The sequence below is a fragment of the Mus caroli genome, chromosome 16 (assembly GCF_900094665.2).
Source record: "Mus caroli chromosome 16, CAROLI_EIJ_v1.1, whole genome shotgun sequence".
Lineage (NCBI taxonomy): Eukaryota > Metazoa > Chordata > Mammalia > Rodentia > Muridae > Mus > Mus caroli.
In genome coordinates this window covers 26,608,372-26,631,453 of record NC_034585.1, presented here as the reverse complement: position 1 = coordinate 26,631,453, position 23,082 = coordinate 26,608,372, and the positions used below count along the sequence as shown (strand labels likewise).

Genomic DNA, 23,082 nt, shown 5'->3' with positions numbered 1-23,082 from the left:
GAAAAATCTTTAGGAAAAAATTTATATTGATTTCAGAATTCAAAGAAAGAAAGAAAGAACGAAGAAAGGAAACAAACAAACAAACAAACAAACAAACTTGGGGACTTATCAGAAATATATGAAGTCTCAAATTTCCTTACTTTGTATCTAGCCTAGCAAAGTGACAATAGAAGCACTAGATTACATAAGGACAAATACTTTCACCCATTCCCCCTCCACAATAGTTTATCTTTAAAATCAGATTCACTCCAAATAGGACTCTAAATAAATGAGTTAATCTGGTGTTCATTTGGTTTCCTCTTTATTCCCTATTTCCCAATTAGCTTTTGTAGATATAAAAATTACTGCTAGAGGTAAGGGCCTAACATTAAGTATTTCAACTTTTGCTCCGCCGGAAAAGGAACATACTGTCTCCATCCCTAGAGAAGTTGCTGGGGCTAAAGCTGCCGCTCACTGTCACAGTGCTTGCCCCCATTTGTGATACCCCGGGCTCAGCTCTTACTGACTACAGTTACCTGAGTATGCAGAAGTTCTTCTTGAAGTTGGTCAATCTTTTCTTTGTCTGACACCTAAATATTTAAAATAGATTAATTAGGGTTACATACAATATATAATAAGTTGAAGTTTTAAAGCAGCACTAATAGTATAAGCATATTTAAAATAAAATTTAAATCAAGTGACTATTTAAGATAAAAAACTTATCAATAAAAACAGTTCATCAAAATCTTATGAAATAGAAGCATTAAGGAGTCACTGTCCTGTTACCATGCTAGTCATCTGTTATGAAAGGCTCGTTAGAAACAGTGGAGATGAACATCTGGGCTTACTCTATCAGGAGCTTGCTCTGTACTAAGGCACAGGAGCTTAATGTCATGAGTACTACCGTTTTCCCAGAAACATCTACGGGGAAAGCATACATGTTACTGCATCCAGGCACTGAAAAAGCTCTTTGGCTACAGTGTATCTTCTACAGAGCAGCTTTCAGCTCCCTCACTATCAGCAGAGATGTGCGTAACAAATACGGAGAACAAACAACTGGCGTCTCCAGAGAGTCAAGTGGAGCCAGAGGCTTGTCTTTAAATCCAATCCCAATGCAACACCAGCTAACTTTCAACAGAACACAGGTATCTGTAGAAAGGAAACCAAGTTAAACAACTAAAGCTTTTTTGAATATAAAAAATAAAACTCACAGGTATTGTGCAAACTACTTCAAATTGTTATTGGTAGTTCTAAGACAAACTATTTTAAAAGCTACCAAGTATCACGGTATAACAGAGTTTAAAGTAGTCACAATACAATAAACAGAAAATACAATGAAAATGATGTCACTTATGGCAAGTTCACACAAGTGTGCACTGACTTCTTAACAGGGCACTGAGTTGTCTTCCTCAGCTCTTAAATGATTTCTTTTTTGAGGTAGACATTAATAATAATCTTGTCCATGCTACAAAATGTTATTTTTAGACTTTAAACTCCAAATTCTAAATAACATTTCTAAATCCTCCCTTTTTCATGGATAATAATATATTTTTCTCCTTAAATGTATATGTTTGAAACCTAAAATTATTTTGAAATGAGATTCTGTAACAGAAATTTTGTTTTTAGCCTTGAGTGGGAAGAAACTTGCTGATACAGTTCCACTTTCATTTTAATTATGTGTACTCAGGTAGACTGGACAAGAATTATTAAGTCTCTTAAAATGTGAGGAGGAGCCAGGCAAGTCGAAGAGCCCACGGCCTAAAGGACCAATACGAGTCAGAGCATTCCACATTAGGATCACAGGGCATGCTATCATTCTGTTAAACATATGATCATAAACATATGTGATGTAGATTAAGTTCCTGGTTCATTTCAAAAGTACTGTGATTGGCTTTCTTCTACTAAATATTCATCCAACTGTAGCAAATCTACTGTAGGATATAAGCACTACTACTCTCAACTGTTTTTGCTTAACTTCTTCTTCTTCTTTGTGGCAGAGTCTCACTATGGAGACCAGGCTGGCCTCAGACTCAGAGATTGCTCTGCTTTGGCCTCCCAAGTGCTGGGCTTTAAGGGGTTTGCCATCATGATCAGCTTTGGGTTTTAAATGTAAATTGAGAGATTTTCTGAAATAGGAATACCCTGAGTTACCATAAAATAGTCAATGCTACTCAGCACGTGGAATAATAATTAAGGAACTAAAATAATTAAATTAAAAAGTTAAAATGTTAATATAAGTCAAGGACATTAAAGGTTAACTTAATAGGTTGGTTAAAATAAAAGACTACATAAGAAGGCAAAACAATTAATTAGAATATTATAAAAAAAGGCATACTTCCTAGCTGCTTCATTTAAAAAGGATCACAATTAGTGTTTTAAAGTAGGTGGTATAGACAGAACTGAGATTTCATTTTTCCCCTAAGATTTAGGATGAAAATCTTAGGTTTAAAAATTGGTGTGAATATAACGTTTATATGTTTTCTTAGAGACTTGCATGAACTATTTCTAATCTGTCATTTACTGTAGTCATTTTTAATGCACATGGGCACGCACGCGTGCGTGCGTGCGTGCGTGCGTGCGTGTGTGTGTGTGTGTGTGTGTGTGTGTATGAGCATGCGTATGACTGTGTCCATGTGTGTGAAGGCCAGGGACACAATACACCCCCTTAGAGAAAGGGTCTCTACTGCTTTAGAGTTCTCCAGTTAGACTCGGCTGGCTGGCCAGGGAGCCCCAGGGAGCCCATCTCTGCCGCCCCAGCACTGGGACACTGCTACCTAGCTCATGCTTGTGAGGCCTGCTCTCTCCGGCTACCTGTTTAGACAGCTTAGGTAAGTTTTCTTCCAATGGCTTTACTCGTAAAGCACAGCTATTTATAACATGAGACATGCTCTGCTGTATAATATATTTTGTTTTTACTAGGGAATGAATTTTAAAGTCACCCTGACAGGAACGAAGCCAGAGCATTTCTACAATTCCAAGGCTGTGAACCTAATGGAGAACGGGTGGGATCTTCCCGCACGATGAGCTCATGTCAAAGCTCCAAATGAGAACAACACTGACTTTAGACCTTATTCCTCCTAGTAAGTCACTGTGGCTGTTTTGAAATCTAAGAATCTGAAGAAGTATGTGTACATATTCACAGGAGGAAAACTACCAACACCTCCTGACTCTGGTTATCTCTTTTGCTCAGAAAATACAGGCAAACATTTTACTTCTAACAAAATATTTAAAAAAGGAGACCTAGATTTTCAAGAACAAAGAAATAATTACTTAAAGGACTTAAAAGTGCCTATGGTTTATTTTAGGCCTCATGTAGACCTTAAATGCCTAGAATGATAAAAATCTCAGGAATACAGATTTTGACTGTGATGATGAAGAGCTGATGTCATCTCTGCACTAACTTTTGGAGCAGAGAAAGACAAGATAAGGAACTAGATTTTCAGGATAGTAAGGGGAATGGGCTCATTATGGAATAGCATGAATTATTTTTAAAGGCCCATTAACTTTCACACAAGGCAACTACACAGTGGGCAGGAACATGCCCTGGTTGGTGTCCCACTAGGTGTTCCTTTACAAACAAACCAGACAGAAGTACACTGTCCTATCCTTCTGTTACTATCCTTCACAAACTGCCAAAGAAAAACTACAGGGCCATGTAAGTAACTACATAAATAGACCAGGAGTGGCAGATGTCCTTAAGTCTGAAGGCAGACTTGTAAAGCAGGCCTAAACTGAGCGTTCATGTCTGGACTCTCAGAAAACTCAGTCAGGATTTATTACTTGTATCTCTGGAATGGTCAGAATTAGAAGCATTAGTATAGTCTTAAGCCGCATCTTACATCTTACAGTGTCAGACAGATGGGCCTCATTTCAATTTTATCATTATGAAAAAAGACCAAATTGTAATTGGTACCATATTCATATTTCTAAGTAACATTCCAGAACACACAAACTCTCCTCCCACTTCTTTCTGTGACAAAGCTATGGTATGGATGGCTAGTGAAGGCATCTGCGTTCTTAGAATATTGAAATGATATACTCACAACATATGTAAACACAGAGTGTTTAAATAAGACCTTCCTCAAGTCAAGAACCTCTCTCTCTCTCTCTTTCTCTTTCTTCTCTTTCTCTTTCTCTCTCTCTCTCCTTTGAGACAGGGCTTTACTTTTACAGCCCTGGCTGTCCTGGAACTTGCTCTGTAGACCAGGCTAGCCTTGAACTCACAAAGATCCACCTGTCTCTGTCTCCCAAGTGCTAGGATTAAAGGTATTCATCACCACTGCCCATCTAAATCTCCTTTAACCACAAAGATGAAAGAACTTGTTTTCTTTTTCTACTTATTTTATCCATCCATTGGAAAGTGAACAATATACAGTCAGTGGTTGCACAGCCCCGGAACTGAGAAAAGGCAGGAATGACATTAAGCAAACATGACAATATGCTGAGAACTCTCAAGCATTAACCACCACCAAGATTAGCCGGAAGAAGCACTGTCCTAAACCTGGCTCTATAACATCCCTTCACTTAGATACAAGAGCAAACGAGGAGCTAACTATATGATTGATTCTTTATCCTGAACACAGTTTGTACACAGCTTTAATACGTCTCTGATATTATTTTTAAAAATTCTTTAAGAGATAATTTCTGCATATAAATGCATAATCATTACACTTATTTCACTGTGATAAAAGTCTGTACAGGATAGAGGGACCAACCCTATGGAACTTTGATCTAATGGTTAAAAACACATTTTTAAGGATTTCAAACAGCTTCAATATCCAATTATTGGAGTGAATCAATTGTATCATATAAACAACTATTCATAATTTCACTCTAAATGCAAATGTATAGACTTTCACAGATAACCTAGATTGCTATACTGGAGCTTATATGTTGGGCTTTGGCTACACTACCCACTTTAGGGCTATGATGTATCTTTTTAATTGACTTTGTTGAAATAGTTTCCAATGACTGGAGTCCACTAACAGACTAGGGTGCTAGGACCTTGGCAGGAATGGCTGGTTAGTGTGATGCATCAGTAGCCCCTTAAACCATCCATCACCTTGCGCTTCTGTTGGGCATAGCTCGTGCTATACTGGCCAGCGGCTCTGCGTGCTTCCTCTTCGTGCTCTTGAATTTGCTGTTGTAAGAGAATGAGCTCACCAAGCAGACCCTGCCATGAGTTTACAATGAGGAGAAGAGGAAAATTGGGGAGGGAGAACAATGTTAAACCAAAGGGCACAACAGAAGAACAGATGCAAGACAGGGAGGGATGGATAGCTTAAAACAAAAATGGTAACCCAGACACCTAGAGTGCCATCCCGCAAGTGGGCTCTGCACTGCACTTCCTTTTCCCCTCAGTAAAACTGGGTGTCTCAGAAAAGCAAAACAGCATGGCTTAAAAAGTGAGTGTGCAGTAACTGCTGACTCAGCATCCAGCCAGCCAGTTTCAAAAAGAGTGAAACTAGACTGACAGGCATGTGCAAGGAAGCTGGCATGGCAGGTTCCTGGATTTCTTGGTAAAACCCTTTATAAAACTGCCAATGTGCACTAATGTATGCTGCTGACTTGAAACACTACACAAATAATTTGACTGCATTTTCACTTTTTATGAGCTGTTCTGACATAGAAATAGGCTCTGAGAAAGTAACTGAGCACATACCAATTTCTTAAAAAAACATAGTTAAGATACCGAGACAATACAGTTATTATGAAAACTGAAAAGTAAGAGCCAGATTGGGCCACATTACCTTTTTTTCTCTCTAACCCTGATTCTACTCAATCATTAAAGGTAATCATTAGGCTGGTAGACTGATTATACTGCGTTCACATGTGTCCTAATCCTAACCCATGTGGTCTTCTGTGCCTTACTGCACAGAGTGGCCGGTGCTGCTGAGTGGGGTAGGGGGCGGGGCCTCTGTGTTGTAAATTCCTGGCCTATGAGAAGGCCAGCTTTGAGACATACAGAGGAAAGACAGCTATGGATCAACAGTGACACCAGACCGATAGTTTCTCAATCAGAACAATTAGGACAGTCAAGTTCCAATGAACCACCAATTTGAATAGTGTAGTGTGTTAAAAACAATGGGCTTAGACTAAAGTCATAAAACTAAAGGTAAGAAAGCTAGTAATTATTACAACAACCTAAACCAGGACTTCAGAGCTTCAGATTAAAAAAAAATAGTAAAAAACACCATGTTTTGTATTGTCAGAAAATCTCTTAATATAAAGATGCTGGTTAATGTTATGTTCAAATTTTAGTTTGTGGGTTCACCTTACATAACCCAAGAACTTAGGTAATCAAAAAAGAGGTCCCCAAAATAATATGGGGGCGAGTAGCATTACAGTAATAGAAAGATTGATATAAAATTTGGGGATTCTGTTTTATTCTTAGTTTTGATACTATGATTACTATCAATATCAGACAAAATAAATGAAACTAATTGCTTTATAGCAAATCAAAGGATGAAGGTAGCTTGAAATTTCAACATGTTTCCAGATTCAACAGTATTAAAGGTACTCATAAAACTAGAAGCTATTTTTTAAGATATAAATATCTTTAAAATATATATTTTAATATATGTATAAATTTATTTATTTATGGTTGTTGACAAGTTTATCAAAGTCACCTACCAACCATCTTCATTATCCCATAATTTTTGTCATTACATAAGAAAAAGTAACTTAACAGCATTATCCACTTGCTCATTTATCTTGAGTATCATGTATTCCAACCCCCAACTGCTCAGATCACACAAGAACAACTGACTTTACAGAAGGCTTCCTATATGAGCCTGAAGGTGTGTCCAGCCTTCACATGCAGCAGGGCACAAAATCACAATCTTAGGGACAATACTGCATTTGTGTGAGGCATTTGTTGTTGTTGGTTTTTTTGGTAAGTCAATTATGCAGTTTTTAAGTGTGAACTTTGAAGAGCACTCCAGTGTCACAGTGTCAAAAGGCTGGACATACCTGGTACATATCTGTTAATATTACTTACCACTAATACTCGTCTTATGAACTATCAAGTAATTTTGACTTAGCTAACTGCCCCACCCCGAGTCACTGCTTCTGTCTAAGCCCAGCTGTATAGTGAATATGATCAGAGCGATTAGACTACCAGGAAATACTTTCTAGTGACACCTCACTCTCCTTCCAAGTCTGCTACTGAAGCACTGTTATGTGAAGATAGATGAAATTAACTGTTACCTCCTAAAAAAAAGTAGGAGAAAACAAGAATTAGACACAGAAAAAAAAATTGACACTATACTATGTACCTTTCCCCAACTCTAAGTCTCTTAAGTGTGCAGAACAGCAAAGAGACAGATGGACCAGGCATAGCCTCAGATGTCAAAACATATCTTTGCCAGTGAACACTGTCCAGAGCTTGAATTCTTTGCTCTCAAGAAATAGTCATTTAGAAGCTATTTTATATATAATACAGATACTAATTGATACAAATCACTATTATGGATTAATAATTATAGAAGGTAATTTCTATAATTTACCTTCTATAGTTTATAAAGTAAAGCCCTCCTTTGAGACAGATTTCACCATGTAATTCTAGCTGGCCTGGAACTGGCTCTGTAGACCACGCTGGTCTTGAACTCACAGAGATCTGCCAAGTGCTGCTATTAAAGGGATGTGCCACTATGCCTGCTCTTTAATATTCTGGTCATTGTTACTTTGGCACTATAATTTTGTTATAAAAATGACAGCATCAAATCAAGAAAATTAGTTATAACAAGAGTTCTACAAAACAACTAAAAATACTAATTTAAGATTTAATGATTTTGGGGGTTAAAGATTTTAATTTGAACTATTATCTAATATTAGCTCCCCCAAATTCATAGCGAAACTTAACCCTGAATGGCCTCTGCATGGTGATGAGGTCACAAGGCCTCCAGGTTAAGTGTTCTTGTAAAAGAGACTCCAGGAGCTGCTTAGCCTCTTCTGCTGTGTATACAGACAGTACTCACCAGACATTGCACCCAGCAGCACCTTAATCTCATATCCCAGCTGCAGCACTGACAGGAATACACTTCTGTTTTTTATAATACAGCATTTCTGTTATAAAGCTGGAATAGGCTAATTACATCACTTGCTATGTTGCCCAGACAGGTCTCAAAAGCCTTGGCTTCCAGCAAGCCCCCTTTTCTCAGCCTCCTGAGTGGCTGTCACCATAGACAACGTGCCACTGTTTATTTGAGTACCTAGCACCTTAAGTAAGGCCTGGCATATTTGAGATGTGTTACAGGGTTTAGCATGTATTGTTGCTTGAGTAAGTCAAGCACAACTGATTTTTTATCTATCAATCATCTGTTTCTAGTTTAAGGTAATTTAAATTGGGTCAGTTATTGGTTGGCCAGTTCCTTACTTTCTACTCTCTCTTTATCCCTGCACCTCTTATAGGCAGGAACATTTGTGGGTTTAAGGTTTTGTGGTTGGTCTAGTATCTCCGTCCCTCCACTGGAAGTCTTGGCTGGTTACAGCAGGTGACCATTTCATATGCCCCATTGCTAGGAGTCTTAGCTAGGAAACTCCAATAGGGATGCAAATTAAAAACATTAATTAATGAAAAAAATAATTTAAAAACTCTTTAGAAGGTATATGGCCTAAGTACTACAAATCATTTTCCATTTTTTACAATCTCCAAAAGACTTGATAACAAAACAAGGAGAAGAATGAATAGAATGTTAAATACCATCAGCATACAACAAGTCACAGAAAGTGATGGACGTTGTTGTCATTGGTTCCTTAACTCTTAACAGCTTTACATTTACTTAGGAGTTACTCCTCATAACCTTTCAAGGGTGCCTCCTTTCCCAACAGAGGAACTCAGGAACTCAGAGAAGCTAAACAATTTGCCGAAGGTTACAGTTTAGAAAACAGGAAAAACAAGACCTGTGATCCCAAAGTTTGCATCAGTACTACCCAGTAACACTGCACGGCTATGTTCAATGCGCCTGTGACCCATCAGTATCAACCCACGTGTCAAATAGCACAACGGCAGGCAGGTGTCTCTAGGTCACTGCAGAAAAGAGTTGGCAACATTACGGTCCACAAACCTAACAACAAAGTATTTAATGCCAGGCCCTATAAGATAACATTTGCCAAACTACGTTTTGGTTTAGTAAAAATAACTTTATGCAATATTCCTAAGCAGGACTTCCCAAACTGAATAACTCTGCTATTTGTTGCTAAAAGAACCAAACCAACCAAATAAACAAAAACAAACGTGGTTCCCTTGTATATTATCGCTCAAGATACTTAGGAATGCAAAACTTGTTACTGGCTGTCAAAAAGAAGTGTCTTCCCCCTTTGGAATATTTAATTTTCTCCAGTCAGAAATAGCATACTATATCATTTATTGTTTGGACATTGTCTAAGAGATAAAATGACTCTCAGTAATTATCAACATTACAATTTCCATTAAACCTTCTTGTTTCTAAGGGTCTACCTACAACAGCATCATTTATTGATACATGCTCACACTATAAACCATGCTTCTTACTGGGCAATGCTGTAAGGCTGTCTGCTCAGTTATTCCATTTTCCTTACTTTCCTTCTGATCTACTAAGTACACTGTGCTGAGGGTCTTGCTAAGAATCTATCTAATCTGACTTGTAGCTGTTAGCTGTGCAGGAAACAAGAATTCCTCAAACCTGAGGCTGCTTAGTGGAGCTTGTTTACAATTCCTGGGTCCACTCACTCACTAAAACAGGCTCACATCTTTAGTTCCTAATTTGACTTCTGAAGGTTTTAAGTTCTCCAGATCCCAAGGACTTTACAAAGTTCACACAAATATTTCCTCCAGCAAATAAAGATTTTAAACTTTCCCCCAAATTTTAAACTTTTGGTTCATATAACTATTTATTATAAAGTAGTACTATTATATATGCCAAGCATGCCTCAATAACATCCAAGCTAAAACTGATTTTACTTTTTAATTTGTTAACAAATTTTCAATTTTCAAATGGTGTCCACAATCTAGCAGACGTGTGTTCAGGCAGAAGCAAAGGAACGATGATTACTCGGACTGTGCAGTGTCATATGCCTTCGTGCTTTCTCCACTGTAATTCCCAAACACACAGGCGAGTGAGCCAGGATGGGAAGCACAGGCCAGCAGCCCACTTGGCTGCTCAGTCTGACTCTTGTCCTACGAGGTGACAGTGTGGAGTGGCCCTAACTCTCCCTTTCCTGCCAGGGTGCTTCTGCACGTGCTTACCTATGAGAGGACAGATCTTTACTTCAGTTCTAGTTGTAGAAATTAATTCACATTACTATTATTTAAAAAAAAACCGATTTGCATGTCATTTTTTATTTCTAACTTAGGCATGACTGCTTCACACCCTGAGCACAACGAAGGTGAGACCAGGCACATGCAGGCTGGTATAGCTGTCCATCAGAATATGATTTTAATGAGTAAATCTTAAAATTCAAGACTAAAACAGTGAAAAATTAGAGAGAAACTCTGGGTATCATCCAAGCACTTCTGATGACCACTTAAATCTTTAGAACTGACATCTGAGTGAGGGGGGCTGGAGAAATGGTTCAGTGGTTAAGGCTGTTCTTCTAGAAGATGAAGGCTTCCTTCCCAACACCCACATAGCAGCTCACAACTGACTCTAATTCTAGTCTCAGGGGATCTAAAACTCTTTTAAGGCCTCTGTGGGCATACACGTACACAGGCAAAACACCCCTGACAAACAAAAAAATAAAATAAATAAACAAATAGAAACTAACTCCTGGATGATGTCAAAAAGGCTACCACCAGGCTCAAGTATCCTTGCATGATGATACTCGAACATCGCTTAGTAGGCAAGGTTCATCAGGTCACACCAACATATCTGTACCTTGTCTACAAGGCTTATTACTCTCAAGTATCATAGGCAAGAACCAAACCTTAGAAACAACACTGTGCATCAATGGAACTGAAAACTATCTGCTGCACCTGAACACACGTCTACCATATTAGCATCTTCTATAATTTGACTCAACCTGTAATAAAAAGCACAGGTGAAATTCTAGATTTAATTATTTATAACAAATCACTGGAAAAATAATTGGTAAGCTTAGACAATTTAATAAATATAAAATTATATGCACATGTGTATGTGTCTGCTTGTGGAAATGTACATGAGAGTTCAAGTACCCAAGGATTCCAGAAGAGGGTGTCAGATCCTGTGGTACTAATTACAGGCTGTAGCAAGCCACTTGGTGTGGGTCCTCTGCAAGAGCAAGAAGTGCTATGAATGGCTGAGCCATATCTCTAGCCCCAATTGATAACTTTTAATAGGGGAAAGTAATTATCATAAATAAAGATAAAGGAAGAGCCTACAAGGGGCATTTACTGTCAAATAAACAAAGGAATATTAAAAAAAGGAACGATTTTATTTTCATGTCAATTATGTAAAAACAAATTTACATCAATAATTAAATTCCCCACGATCCATTCTCTTGCTTCCTCTTTAGTGCAGGGGTCAATCATAGAACACTCATTCATCCATTTGGCAGAGTTTTAGGGGACTTACCTGAGTCAAGTCTGAAAAAGTGATCACACAACACATGAATGAGCAAGCAGACCCTGCCACATCTACTGATTTAGGAAAAACACTGCAGCTCCCGGATCTGCACTTCCAGACCCATCACAAAGGCCTTCTCCTCTGATCAGCTCATTAGGTTTACTGGCTTTCACAGCCAAGGCTTTCTCTGGCTCAAAATAAGCCACATTTGTCAAGCTATATTCTAGCCTCTATCCTTCAATGCAAAATCAAGAGTGTCCCTTAATTAAGATTGTATTTATTAAAAACAGGTCAAACTGAAAGCAAATACAGACTCTGAAGTATGTTTTACCTAAAAAAATGAACAAAAAGAAATCTTGGAAATAGATTTAAAAATTAGGGTAGCACAAAAAAGAGTTCAAGTTGAAATAAAGGGAAAGAAATGGAAATACAGAAATTATTTCTTTCTGCTCCTCAATAATCATAAAATTATTTCTTTCCCATGATGCTTTAAAGCTCAGCATAAACTAAATATTGCACATTTAAATAAAATGTTTACAGAATATTTTATTCACAAATTTATTTCTCTAGACATTATTTTTATAAAACTTTACATATAGTTATTTCTTTTTCTAGTTAAAAAAGATGACAGAGTAAAAACTAAGACTGTTATGGTGGAGCATATGGCCAGAAATGCAGAGCAACTCACGTGACTGTAGCTTAGCAATTCTCTCAGTTTCATGTGCAACAGCCCTGTAGTGATCACATGGATGTGAGGAGGCAATCCTGCCGCGCTTCTCAATGGACTCATCCACACACAACCTTGTAGGGTCTCAATATGTAAGAACTGACTTATTCACTAGGCAACTCACTGTCTATTCTCTTATCTTTCCTCCTAGGCTACCCTATGTCTCCAGAAGAGCAACAAGTTTCTGTGCACACTGGTGTCCACTGTGTCCTCCTGGAGATCTGTGAACATACATGAATACATGCAAAGTCCCAGGAAAGAGAGGACCACTTAAACTGTCTACACTGGCTTCTCCCATGTATACTTTATAATAAACCTTGAATAGCTATTTCACAGAGCGTAACTGAAGGGGAGGGCTGTCTCTGATTCTATTCCAGAACAGCTGCATTAACACCTGCAGTTTTCTAGAAATGTATTAGCATTTTCACATATTTCAAAAAAAGGGAAAAGCTAAGTTTCTCGGGACTCCCTGTGAGCAGAGCTCTGTTTTATACTTACCTTCCTGTAATGCTTGTCACTTTCAGATCCATGATCTGTTGCTCGAAATGCTGTTTCTCCAGGTGAACCTTAAAGATAAACACACTTGTTTAAATTCTCCAATGATGTAAACAGCCCAAGCTAAATTCCAATTACATCTAAGCAATCAAAAAGTAAGTGGGGTGCGGGGAGACGGACGACACAGCCCGGTGTCAGAATGCTCGCCTCGTATACACTGGGTCCCCAGCCAGGCAGGGGCATGCCTGCGATCCCAGTGCTTACACTTAGGAGGCCGAGCCTGTGCTGAACGCGAGATCATGGCTCAAAAGAAACCAAACTAGCTTCAAAGAATACATTTTTATTTTTAAGAAAATTACTGGCAATCCATGTCAAAAAATCTCAAACTTAATCAATGTTTGAAATAGAGATGAGAGTTATGATAGAAACCAGACAATCTTTGGTAAGGATTGTCTTACAAGGTTATCTTTGCAGTTCAGCCAAGCACCGCTACCATCAGACAGTGTGTATAGTACAGAGCAAAGGTAAATGCCACTATGACAGGGCAGATGAGACAAGCTAAAATTACTTTTCATTTCAATTCTTTTTCCAAGAAAACACTCTGGCGAAGCAAATTTTCTTTTAATAAGTTTAAATCATGTTTTTAGCAATTTCAGCTTTGTTATGAATATAATTTCTTTTACTATTTCCACTAAAAAGGATATAAGTTTGCCTTATATAGTTCTGGGTTTAAAGATCAGCATATATAAGCAGGATTATAAACGTGGTGTGCAGTTTTATTTGCGCCTAGTTCATTAGAAGCGTTTAAAGGCATGTTACGGTCAGCAGAAACGTCTGGTTACACACCTAACAAGAGAAGTGCCTCAGAAGCTTCTAGGACTTCACTAACCAATTTGGGACCTGTAAAAAGTCAGCAAAAGGGGAAATAAAAATTTAATAAAAGTAAGCAAAGATGTCTGAGATTTCAGACATATCATATTAGGGTAATAACTGGGCAAATATGCCAGGATAGACCCTTTAACTTACACCTCACATGGTCTGTAGTGACTAAATTTTGGTTTAAAGTAACAGTATTGGCTTGAGGCAATATGAAAAGCAAATGCATAGGTAGTCTCATCTCCTTGTCAAGGAGGAATATGTTTTTACTCACCCACAAAAAGCTTAGCACACATTTTCTTATACATTGTCATTTGATTAGGCTAAATATTAAAAGCATTGTGCAAACTTTGTTTATCTTGTGTTAAAATAAAACGCTTTTGCATTTGTTTTAATTTAAAAGATGGGAACAAATAAGACAAGACCATCTACATATTCTCCCTTTGAGGCTCCTACATCCTGAAGTTAGATGAAAAGCCCCTCCTTACCTGCAGTGAAGAAGTCCTTCAACAAGCTGAGGCTCTCAGTAATCTTGTCCAGGTCAGGAGCTAAATTGGCGAGGTCTTCTGAGCTGGGAAGGGCTTTTCTAATTTTCTCTAGAGGGGATCAAAACAAGAGTAACAAACAGTCTCAAGGGAGGATATGCCAAAAATATTAGGGCTCTAATACATCAACTTGCTTCACACCTCAAGCCAGTCCTACAAATACTCAACTCTGCTGTCCACTCCACTCAGATGAAAAACTACAGCACACGGCAAGGGAGTGAGGGAGCCAGGGTTCAAGACCAGGCAGCTTAGCCTCAGCATCCAACCTCAGTCATCACACAGAGACACCGGTAAATACACTAGGTTACACAGCACTGACATGCACTTTTTTAAAAAAAAAAGAATCTGTCCTTTTCCTAAAAATACCTTTGTTACCACGGCTACACTTAAAAAGTACTATGATGAGGTGCTTATGCAGATTAATTCCACCTCCATATGTCTTAAAAAGGGACTCCAAATTTTTTAAGCTCATCAAGAGTTACTTGCCATCAGCTATTGACTATTCTCACTTGTTACAGGCAAAGACAGTATTTTAAGGGGTAAAGTCATTTTGCACACTGACAGACTTTTAAGGAACTTGGCTGCAGAAAGTATTAACAACCAAGGTAGTCTACCAAAAAGAGCTAGCTTAGGGTCCTAGTGTGTATGATGCAGGCAATGTTCCGTGATGTTGAAAATGCTATGTGGAGAGGCTGCTGGCAGCATGGAACTGCAGAGAGGATGTGCTAGGTAGCAAAACACAAACAACAAGATACATCTCCTTATGACTATATATTTTTTAAATAAGAAACTAATATTAACCACATTCAATTAATAAGCAAAACTAGAAGAAAATAGTCCATAAGAGGGGTGGAAGTTATGTTAAAATGAGATTATTGAGTATTTAGTCTCATATTCTTTTTCCTCTGGGTTGGCAAAATCGTTCAATGGGTAAAAGTGTTTGTTTCTATGCCTGTCAATTCATAGGTAACCACGGGATCTCTTTTAATTACAAAAAACTCCCACAAAATGTCTTCTGATCTCTACACACATGTGCATCTGCATGTATGTGCATCCTAGTATGATACATACCCACACACATATAAATAGATGTAATAAAAATTAACTTATCTTTTATTTTCATTACTAAAATAAAACTATCACATATTAGACTTAAGCATTAACACTACCGATGCAACCATTTCTACTGCCATCCCCTCAAAACCCAGAGTCATTTTTAATGTTGATGATACAAACCCAAATCAATATACTCATCAATTTCCCATATAAAGTCAGGCACAATCCACTTATAGTCACTAAGGTCTGGTATCATATCTTTCCATTCATCGAAGGTCTGAAAGACAAGAACGTATGCCAATCAGATAATCCAAATGCCATAGACCAATATAAAGAAAAAGCATGTTGATTAAAACAATCTATAAGGAGAATGCATCATGTATAGAATTTTTAAGGAACAAATTTAGGTAAGTGCAGGTCTTTAACCAGCAAATCAGAAGCTGTGTATGTAGAATGACAGTAAATGTTCTTCTATCAAATGTGGAAATGTAAACAGTCAAAATATTCCTATGGAAGAGAGCTCATGTTGGCATTAAGTAACACCAGGAAGCAAGAGGAAGACTGGGCAAGAGGTCTCCGCCTCTGGTCCCAGGGTTGCCCAGAAGTAGTCCTCTGAGCATGCTGCTTAGCTTTCTCTATTGTGCTACTAAATAGTGATGCTTAGAAACAAATGTAAGTGTTCTTACTCCCAGACCAGGGCGCCATCTTCCAGACCATCTATAATTATGGTTAATATTTAAATAGCACCACAGGACACAGTACATATATACAGTAAATATTTCAACAGCTAGTTACATTTTACTCACTAAAGAAAAATGCCATTTTTTTTCTACCATGCTATACAAATTTACAATGTTTTGGAACAATTAGAATTATAGTAATTATTAAAGTAAAAATGAAAGTAAACTCACCTTTTTGGCTGTATAGCCACCTCCAACAGCGGACCCCAGTATGATATATCGAAGTTTTAAGAGTCTTGCAGCCAACCTTGCTGGCCAAAAGTTCCTGCGAGGCTGGTAGCCATATTGAATTGGAGAAAGTTTCAATTTATGTAACGAAAGGTGAGTTAGAGAAGAGAACTGCTGAAATGGTGTCCTTAGTTGGGGTCTTTGAAGCTTGAGGGCAGGATGATGTGAAGGATAAATACTTCGTGAAACCAGATGGAGTTTTTGGAATGGTGTGTTTCTTTGTATTCCAGAGCTGTGTTTCACTAAGGATTGGCAGACTTCACTGAAAACAAACAAACAAACAACACAGAAGAATTAGAGAAACATCAGAGAAGGCAACAGTGCCTAAGAAATTACATAAAAGGTCACACATGCGTGCCGACAAACCACGCCCCATCACACACTAGTTTACATTTGCTGTGTGCCAGCTCAATCTTGTTGAAAACCCTACCACAAAACTAAGCCACACTAGCCCCATTCTACAGCTGAGGGAGAATAAGGCACAAAGTATAAACACAACCTGCCCCACATGACACTAACACAAGGAATCAAGGTGGAATATGAGTGCAGGCACCAGGACTCCAGACTCTATATGTTAGTCTACTATATGTGGGCTGTGATACTTACTGGTCCAAGGAAGCTGAAACCAAAGAGGGAAGAGGTGGGCATTTGTTTTACCAACAGCTGTGTAACAGCTGGTAACAAAAATGCATGCATTTTTTTTAAGTTAAAAAAAATTTTTATTATCACTTATTTTATGTGTATTGGTGCTTTGCCTGCATGCATATCTGGGTACTTGTGTGCATGGCACCAGCAGAAGCCAGAAGGGGCACTGGATTTCCTGTTCTGGAATTACAGATGGTTGGGAGCTTCGAATGGGTGATGGGAATCAAACCCAGGTCCTATGGAAGAGCAGCCATCTCTCCAGCCCCACAATAAGAATCTATATTCTTGATATAGAGGTAAGAAAGTAAAAGGAGGAACAGGCCAGCAATTGCCTCTGGAACCTGAGAACTCTGCCAGGGAAGACATAAGGCTCTCAAGTGCATGAGTGTGTGAGGAGGAGGCCTCCTAGACTGAGCTGTCATCAACACTGGCTTCTGTAACAGGCTCATCTCCTGCACTCTCTATAAAAGCCCTAAAAGGAAAGTTGTTAGGTGAAGTAATCAATAACAGAAAACAGCTTGCTCAGTCATCATCCGCCTCAGTAAGGAACAGCATGAACAAATCATCTGCATCAGCCATTGGCTTTCAAGCTTAAATATGATCAGACAACCAGGCCCGGCAGCAAACTCGGGGCTCTCAACATGCTGTCATGTATATTGACAGGATTCCTGAAAAATACTGCAAACTTTTAAGAGCATGTTCAACAATATTAGAGGATGCAACACTTATAGATTTAAATATTAAAAATGAGAGAATTTAGTGAATACTAAAAAAAAGCAATTTATTGAAAGTAAAGATGAACTTGCATATACATCAACTTAGGATACTTTCTAGGATGTCAATTAAAGAAAAAATGCAGAAAACATAAGCTATGATACAAAGCAATGGTATCAAAGTAGGAGGATGGGAGATATAGTATATCCCATGGATATACAGCAATGATCCATTGGGATCAGGGAATAGAGTACTGGAGATGCATATAGTGTGCGCTCTGTGCTCATGGAGATGTATATAGTGTGTATTGTGGGTGCATGGAGATGTATATATGTGCACTGTGGGTGCATGCAGATGTATATTGTGTGCGCTATGGGTGCATGGAGATGTATATATGTGCACTGTGGATGCATGCAGATGTATATAGTGTGTACTGTGGGTGCATGGAGATGTATATATGTGCACTGTGGGTGCATGGAGATGTATATTGTGTGCGCTATGGGTGCATGGAGATGTATATATGTGCACTGTGGGTGCATGGAGATGCATATATGTGCACTGTGGGTGCATGGAGATGTACATATGTGCACTGTGGGTACATAGAGATGTATATATGTGCACTGTGGTGCATGGAGATGCATATATGTGCACTGTGGGTGCATAGAGATGTATATATGTGCACTGTGGGTACATAGAGATGTATATATGTGCACTGTGGGTGCATGGAGATGTATACAATGTGCACTGTGAGTGTGTGGAGATGTATACAGTGTGCACTGTGAGTGTGTGGAGATGTATACAGTGTGCACTGTGAGTGTGTGGAGATGTATACAGTGTGCACTCTGGGTGCATGGATAGGTTTTGGGGCTGTTTGTTTTCAGTAGAGTTCCCTTTTATTGTCCATACTCATAAACAGACCATAATATAATAAGGACTTTACAACACATAGTTCTATGACTTGGCTTACAACTTAGTATATAATAAACATTTCCTCTTTAGCTTGGAGAAAACATCAACTAATCTTCCAGGAGAGATGTACATTTAATGTTTTTCTAAGGTGACCTCAGGGGAGTCCATGTATAAATTACCTTCCTATGGATATAGAAACTTGCCCTTCAATGATTTAACTCTTTAGTTTTCTGTGACTGGTTCTTGCTCTTTAACCCTTTTATATCTGGTATTTGCTAAGTAGCTCAGGCTGACCTTGAACTTCTAGAATCCTTCATTTCAGCTTTCTGAGTATTGAGACTACAGGTGTAACATGGCTTAATAACTTTAGCTTTTTAATGTGCATTTACCTAAGTGTCAATCAAGAAACCCATTTTATTTTCCCAATCTTTATTTGTCATTAGTGAAAGCAGTATATTATTTAATCTTATTTTAAAGTAGGAATATTATGCAAATAGTTATTATACAAGTAAATAAATAACATTTTAAGATAAATATGCATATGAAAATTTTAGGGCAGATGCATCCTTTTTTTTTTTTAAGGAGATGAAGGGAAGACGTTGTATTTCAGAAATGAAGACCATACCCTGTCTAAGCAATCTCATATTCTTTTAATGGAAGGAAGAAAATAAAGTTGAAGAAAAATTTTGCAGAATTGAAGAAACAGATTTTTTAAAATCAAAGGTCAAGCCAGACGAGTGATGAAAAGGAAAACCCAAAGCTGAACAAAGCCTCAGTAACCTGGGACAGACCACTCAACTGAACACTTAGAAAGACCCTAAAAGCAGCTATGGAGAGAAAAAGACTTCCTTATCCAAAGAAGCTTAAAAACTAAAGTCAAGCCAAGCAGTGGTGGTTCATGGCTTTAATCCCAGCACTTGGGAGGCAGAAGGAGGTGGGTTTCTGTGAGTCTGAGGCCAGCTAGGGCTACACAGAGAAACGCTGCCTGGAACAACAATTAAAAACCCCAACAAACATACAAACAACAGTAAGAAAAAATGCAAAAGTCAAATGTCATAAAGTATACCACCCACACCATCTACTCTTGCTCATCTACCACATCCTTTACCTACATAGAGCTGTGTAGTATGAAATTATTTTTTCATTAGTTTTACACAAATATTTATTGTACCCCCAAAGTGTTGGCTATCAGTTTTCCATTTGACTTGTCTAAGAGGTATATTTATCTGTATATAAAAAGTCTGTTTTAACCTCATGACTACAGTAGTACCTAGCTGCATTATTTCATAACTTAAAAGGAACTATACTGTGCAGGGCAATTCCAGAGCCTGAGGGGTTCTGGTTTTCCATATCCCTATTTCTTCCATTAGCTAAGCTGTGCTTTGGCATAAGACATTCTAAAGCCATGACTGTAGACACATGTTCATACCTTCAGAAACAATGCAGCCCAGCTAATCAATGTACATAATTGATTAAACAAACAATACAAACTACAAACCTGTTTATTTGTAAACCAATGTTAAGTGTTTCCTACATACCTCTTTGAAAAGAGTATGCTATCTTCTGCACTTTTTTTGTTTTATAGAAAACTAAATGTCTCCACTTAATTATAAAACAGCAGCAATAGAAAAGTTGTAAATAGCTTATTTCAATAGAGAAGGTTGTGAACTTACTGCTAAATTAAAATCCCACCAGATTAAAAACAACCACATTGCAGCAGAGGCAGTTCCACTGTGGACTCTTAATTAACTGTGATGAAAGGAATGGGTCCTATTCCTTATAAGTATAATACATAATTTATACCATTAAAAAAAGTTTTGGGGGCAGGGCTGGAGAGATGGCTTATTGGTTATGAAGAAGGGCTAGTCTTCTAGAAGTCAGAGGTTGGATTCCCAGCACCCACATGGTGACTAACACCTGTCTGCTACTCTAGTCCTAGGTGACTGAATGCTGTTCTCTGTCCTCTGTGGGCAGCAGACACAGAAGTGGCACACAGATATACATACTGGTGAAAGAGATACAAACATATTTTAAAAAGTTTTAGCTGGGCGTGGTAGCCCACGCCTTCAATCCCAGCACTCGGGAGGCAGAGGCAGGCGGATTTGAGTTCGAGGACAGCCTGGTCTACAGAGTGAGTTCCAGGAGAGCCAGGGCAATACAGAGAAACCCTTTCTCGAAAAACACAAACAAACAAACAAACAAAAGTTCTAGGGGCTGTAGAGATGGGTGGAAACCTTGGTGTACACTACTTCCTGTAATCAAATGTCTGAAAAAATGTGCTAAGCTTGGGGGCTATTGGAACAAATTACATAGATAACATCAAATTTAGTATCAGTAAGTGCATTAGCAATTCATAGAAATAAAACTACTTTTGGTTTTCTACTTTAAAACAAGACTACGGCAACATCCGCAGCGAGACTGGAGAAGTGCATCGAAGTGGACCTCAACACTGAACAAGATCTCCTCTGACGGGGCATCTCTTAAAAACCGCCTGATATCATGCACAACACCACTCTAAATTTGACTCCAGTCAGAGGGTCAGGCAAACGGGCAGATGGCCCTTTCCCGCGTAAGTATGAAAGGACATACTTTCAAGTATGCTGCTGCAAGTGCTACCAAGTAGCTGCAAGAGCAAAGTGTGCGCTGTGGCATGGCGTATGGCTGCAAGAAGGCAGTTAAATGACACGCACAGAGATACAAGGACAGAGCTAGGCCAGGCCAGAATAGCAACAATAAAGGCAATAACTAGAGACAGATAACAGGGAGATCACAAGGACAGGGACAGGAACGATGGGCCAAGGCAGCAAAAAATCTTCATGTTGAACAAGGAATGGTCACCGGCCAACTCCCGTCACTCCTTTGGGTATTCAAACATTCGCGAGAATTTTCTAAGAGCCTCGGCCTGGCCTGAGGGTCGGTCACCTGCACATTCAGGAAGTAGTGATGGGTCAACCCTGCTGTCCAAATGGCCCAGAACCTGACATAACGGGGCCAGGTCGCAGGCCGCACTTACCAGGCCACGGCCGCCCGACCTGCTCGCCACATCCCGCCAGAGCAGACCACACACAGGCGCTGAGACGGCCACGGGGGGAACCCCGTGTCGGCCCCAGTCCGATTCCTGCTCCGACAATGACCCAGGAAGAGGCCCTCAGCAACAAGGGCATAGAGCAGCCACCGAGTCCCTCCCAATGGCGCATGGACTTCCGCAAGAGCCGGCTGGGCTCCCGTAGTCAGTCCGTCTCCGAAATAACCACCCACAGGAACGCTAGGGAGGCTGCACAAACGGGCCGCGGATGACATGCGCATGCGCGGGGAGCCACTGGGCGGGACCTGTGTAGAGCTCCTCTTCTTGGCTCCGCCCTCAAAGTGTTGGATTTTTGAAAATGAACTGGGCGGGCTGGGTGCAGGAAATCCACTGGACGAATGCTTATTAGGAGCAGCCAATTTAAGGAAATCTTTTAAAGATCATTTTCGTAACTGAATCTTATAGCCAGAAGATCGAGTATGCGAGACACCTTAGAAAGTCTGAGATCTGATTGGAAAGGGACTTCTGACATTTAAGCTGTGGGTTTGGGATAAACACATACACAAATGTTTTTGATTTGATTTGTTTTGTTTTGTTTTCATTCCCCCCTTTGTTGGCTTTCACCTGAATTTTAATGGCACCCATTTATTGAAGTGGCCCTTGTCAAAGTCTCTTAACAGTGCCATCTCTCCAGTAATGGCTCCTTAGTAGTATCTGGCTAAGTTCTCTTCTTAGTTTTCTTTTGATTTTCAAGACGTCAGATTCATTCTTCCTTCTCCTTGTAACCTATCCCTCCCCACTCCTCCCTACCAATCCCTCTTCGGACATAGTTGATGCCTAGTCTCCTAGCTACCTACCTGCTTCTCCCAACTATTATTTAATATTCAAAAGTTCCAGTTAGGTTTTGGGCCTTTTGAGTTCCTTCCTTTTTCTGGCTACATTTTCTCCTTAATAATCTAAATTATTTGTATCAATCCAAGTATCTTCTTCATCTTCAACCATTTTCATATTTTTAAAAGAGAACAGGGACTCAAAACAGGAATATTGCCTGTGAGGCCGATTAATGGTGTTGTTGGAAAAAAAATCAGAGAGTCTTGTACTTTATTTCACTTCAAGGATATATTCCTTTCACCCATCTTCCTTCCTCTGTCTCTGTCNGTCTCTCTCTCTCTCTCTCTCTCTCTCTCTCTCTCTCTCTCTCTCACACACACACACACACACACACATGAAATACACACCACCACCACCACCAGTAGCAGCCCAAATAAATTGCTTTTTATCTAATTATCAAAATCATAAATCAGGATCCATCTAGTCATAATAGCAGCAGGTATATAAACGCAACTGACTGACAGTAAACGTTCCGATTGCAGGACTTGAGGAATATATTTACTGTGGTGACTGTCTCAATGATAGCTGCAGATAGAAACCTTCTATAAAGCCTAACCAGTATAAACCAAACTAGAAACAAGTTTAAATTCCAACTTTTTCTAGTATTGAATAAAAAATGCATTTGTTATTGTTGCTTCCTAATTCTTGTTTGGAAAACACAAAAGGGAGAAGTAAATGACAGCTGCCTCCATGTGTAATGTGTCTCTGCAGTTTACGAAGCCCTTGT

At 39.0% G+C, this 23,082-nt stretch overlaps 1 protein-coding gene across 4 annotated transcripts in view; it reads right to left on the bottom strand.

Annotated features, from left to right (window-relative positions):
* Positions 1-21,687, bottom strand: part of Opa1 (OPA1 mitochondrial dynamin like GTPase) — a 73,794-nt gene extending 52,107 nt beyond the window's left edge. The window contains exons 1-8 of one of the 4 annotated variants that reach the window (XM_021185471.2): positions 21,453-21,687; positions 16,115-16,433; positions 15,384-15,480; positions 14,091-14,198; positions 13,573-13,626; positions 12,730-12,797; positions 5,042-5,152; positions 516-569 (exon numbers count right to left, since the gene is read on the bottom strand). In XM_021185471.2, the coding sequence (XP_021041130.1) occupies positions 516-569; positions 5,042-5,152; positions 12,730-12,797; positions 13,573-13,626; positions 14,091-14,198; positions 15,384-15,480; positions 16,115-16,433; positions 21,453-21,484 (843 nt within the window). In that variant the 5' untranslated portion in view covers positions 21,485-21,687. The remainder of the gene's footprint in view (positions 1-515; positions 570-5,041; positions 5,153-12,729; positions 12,798-13,572; positions 13,627-14,090; positions 14,199-15,383; positions 15,481-16,114; positions 16,434-21,452) is intronic. The other 3 variants (XM_021185473.2, XM_021185472.2, XM_021185474.2) reach the window with 3 other exon arrangements.
* Positions 21,688-23,082: the final 1,395 nt, after the last annotated feature.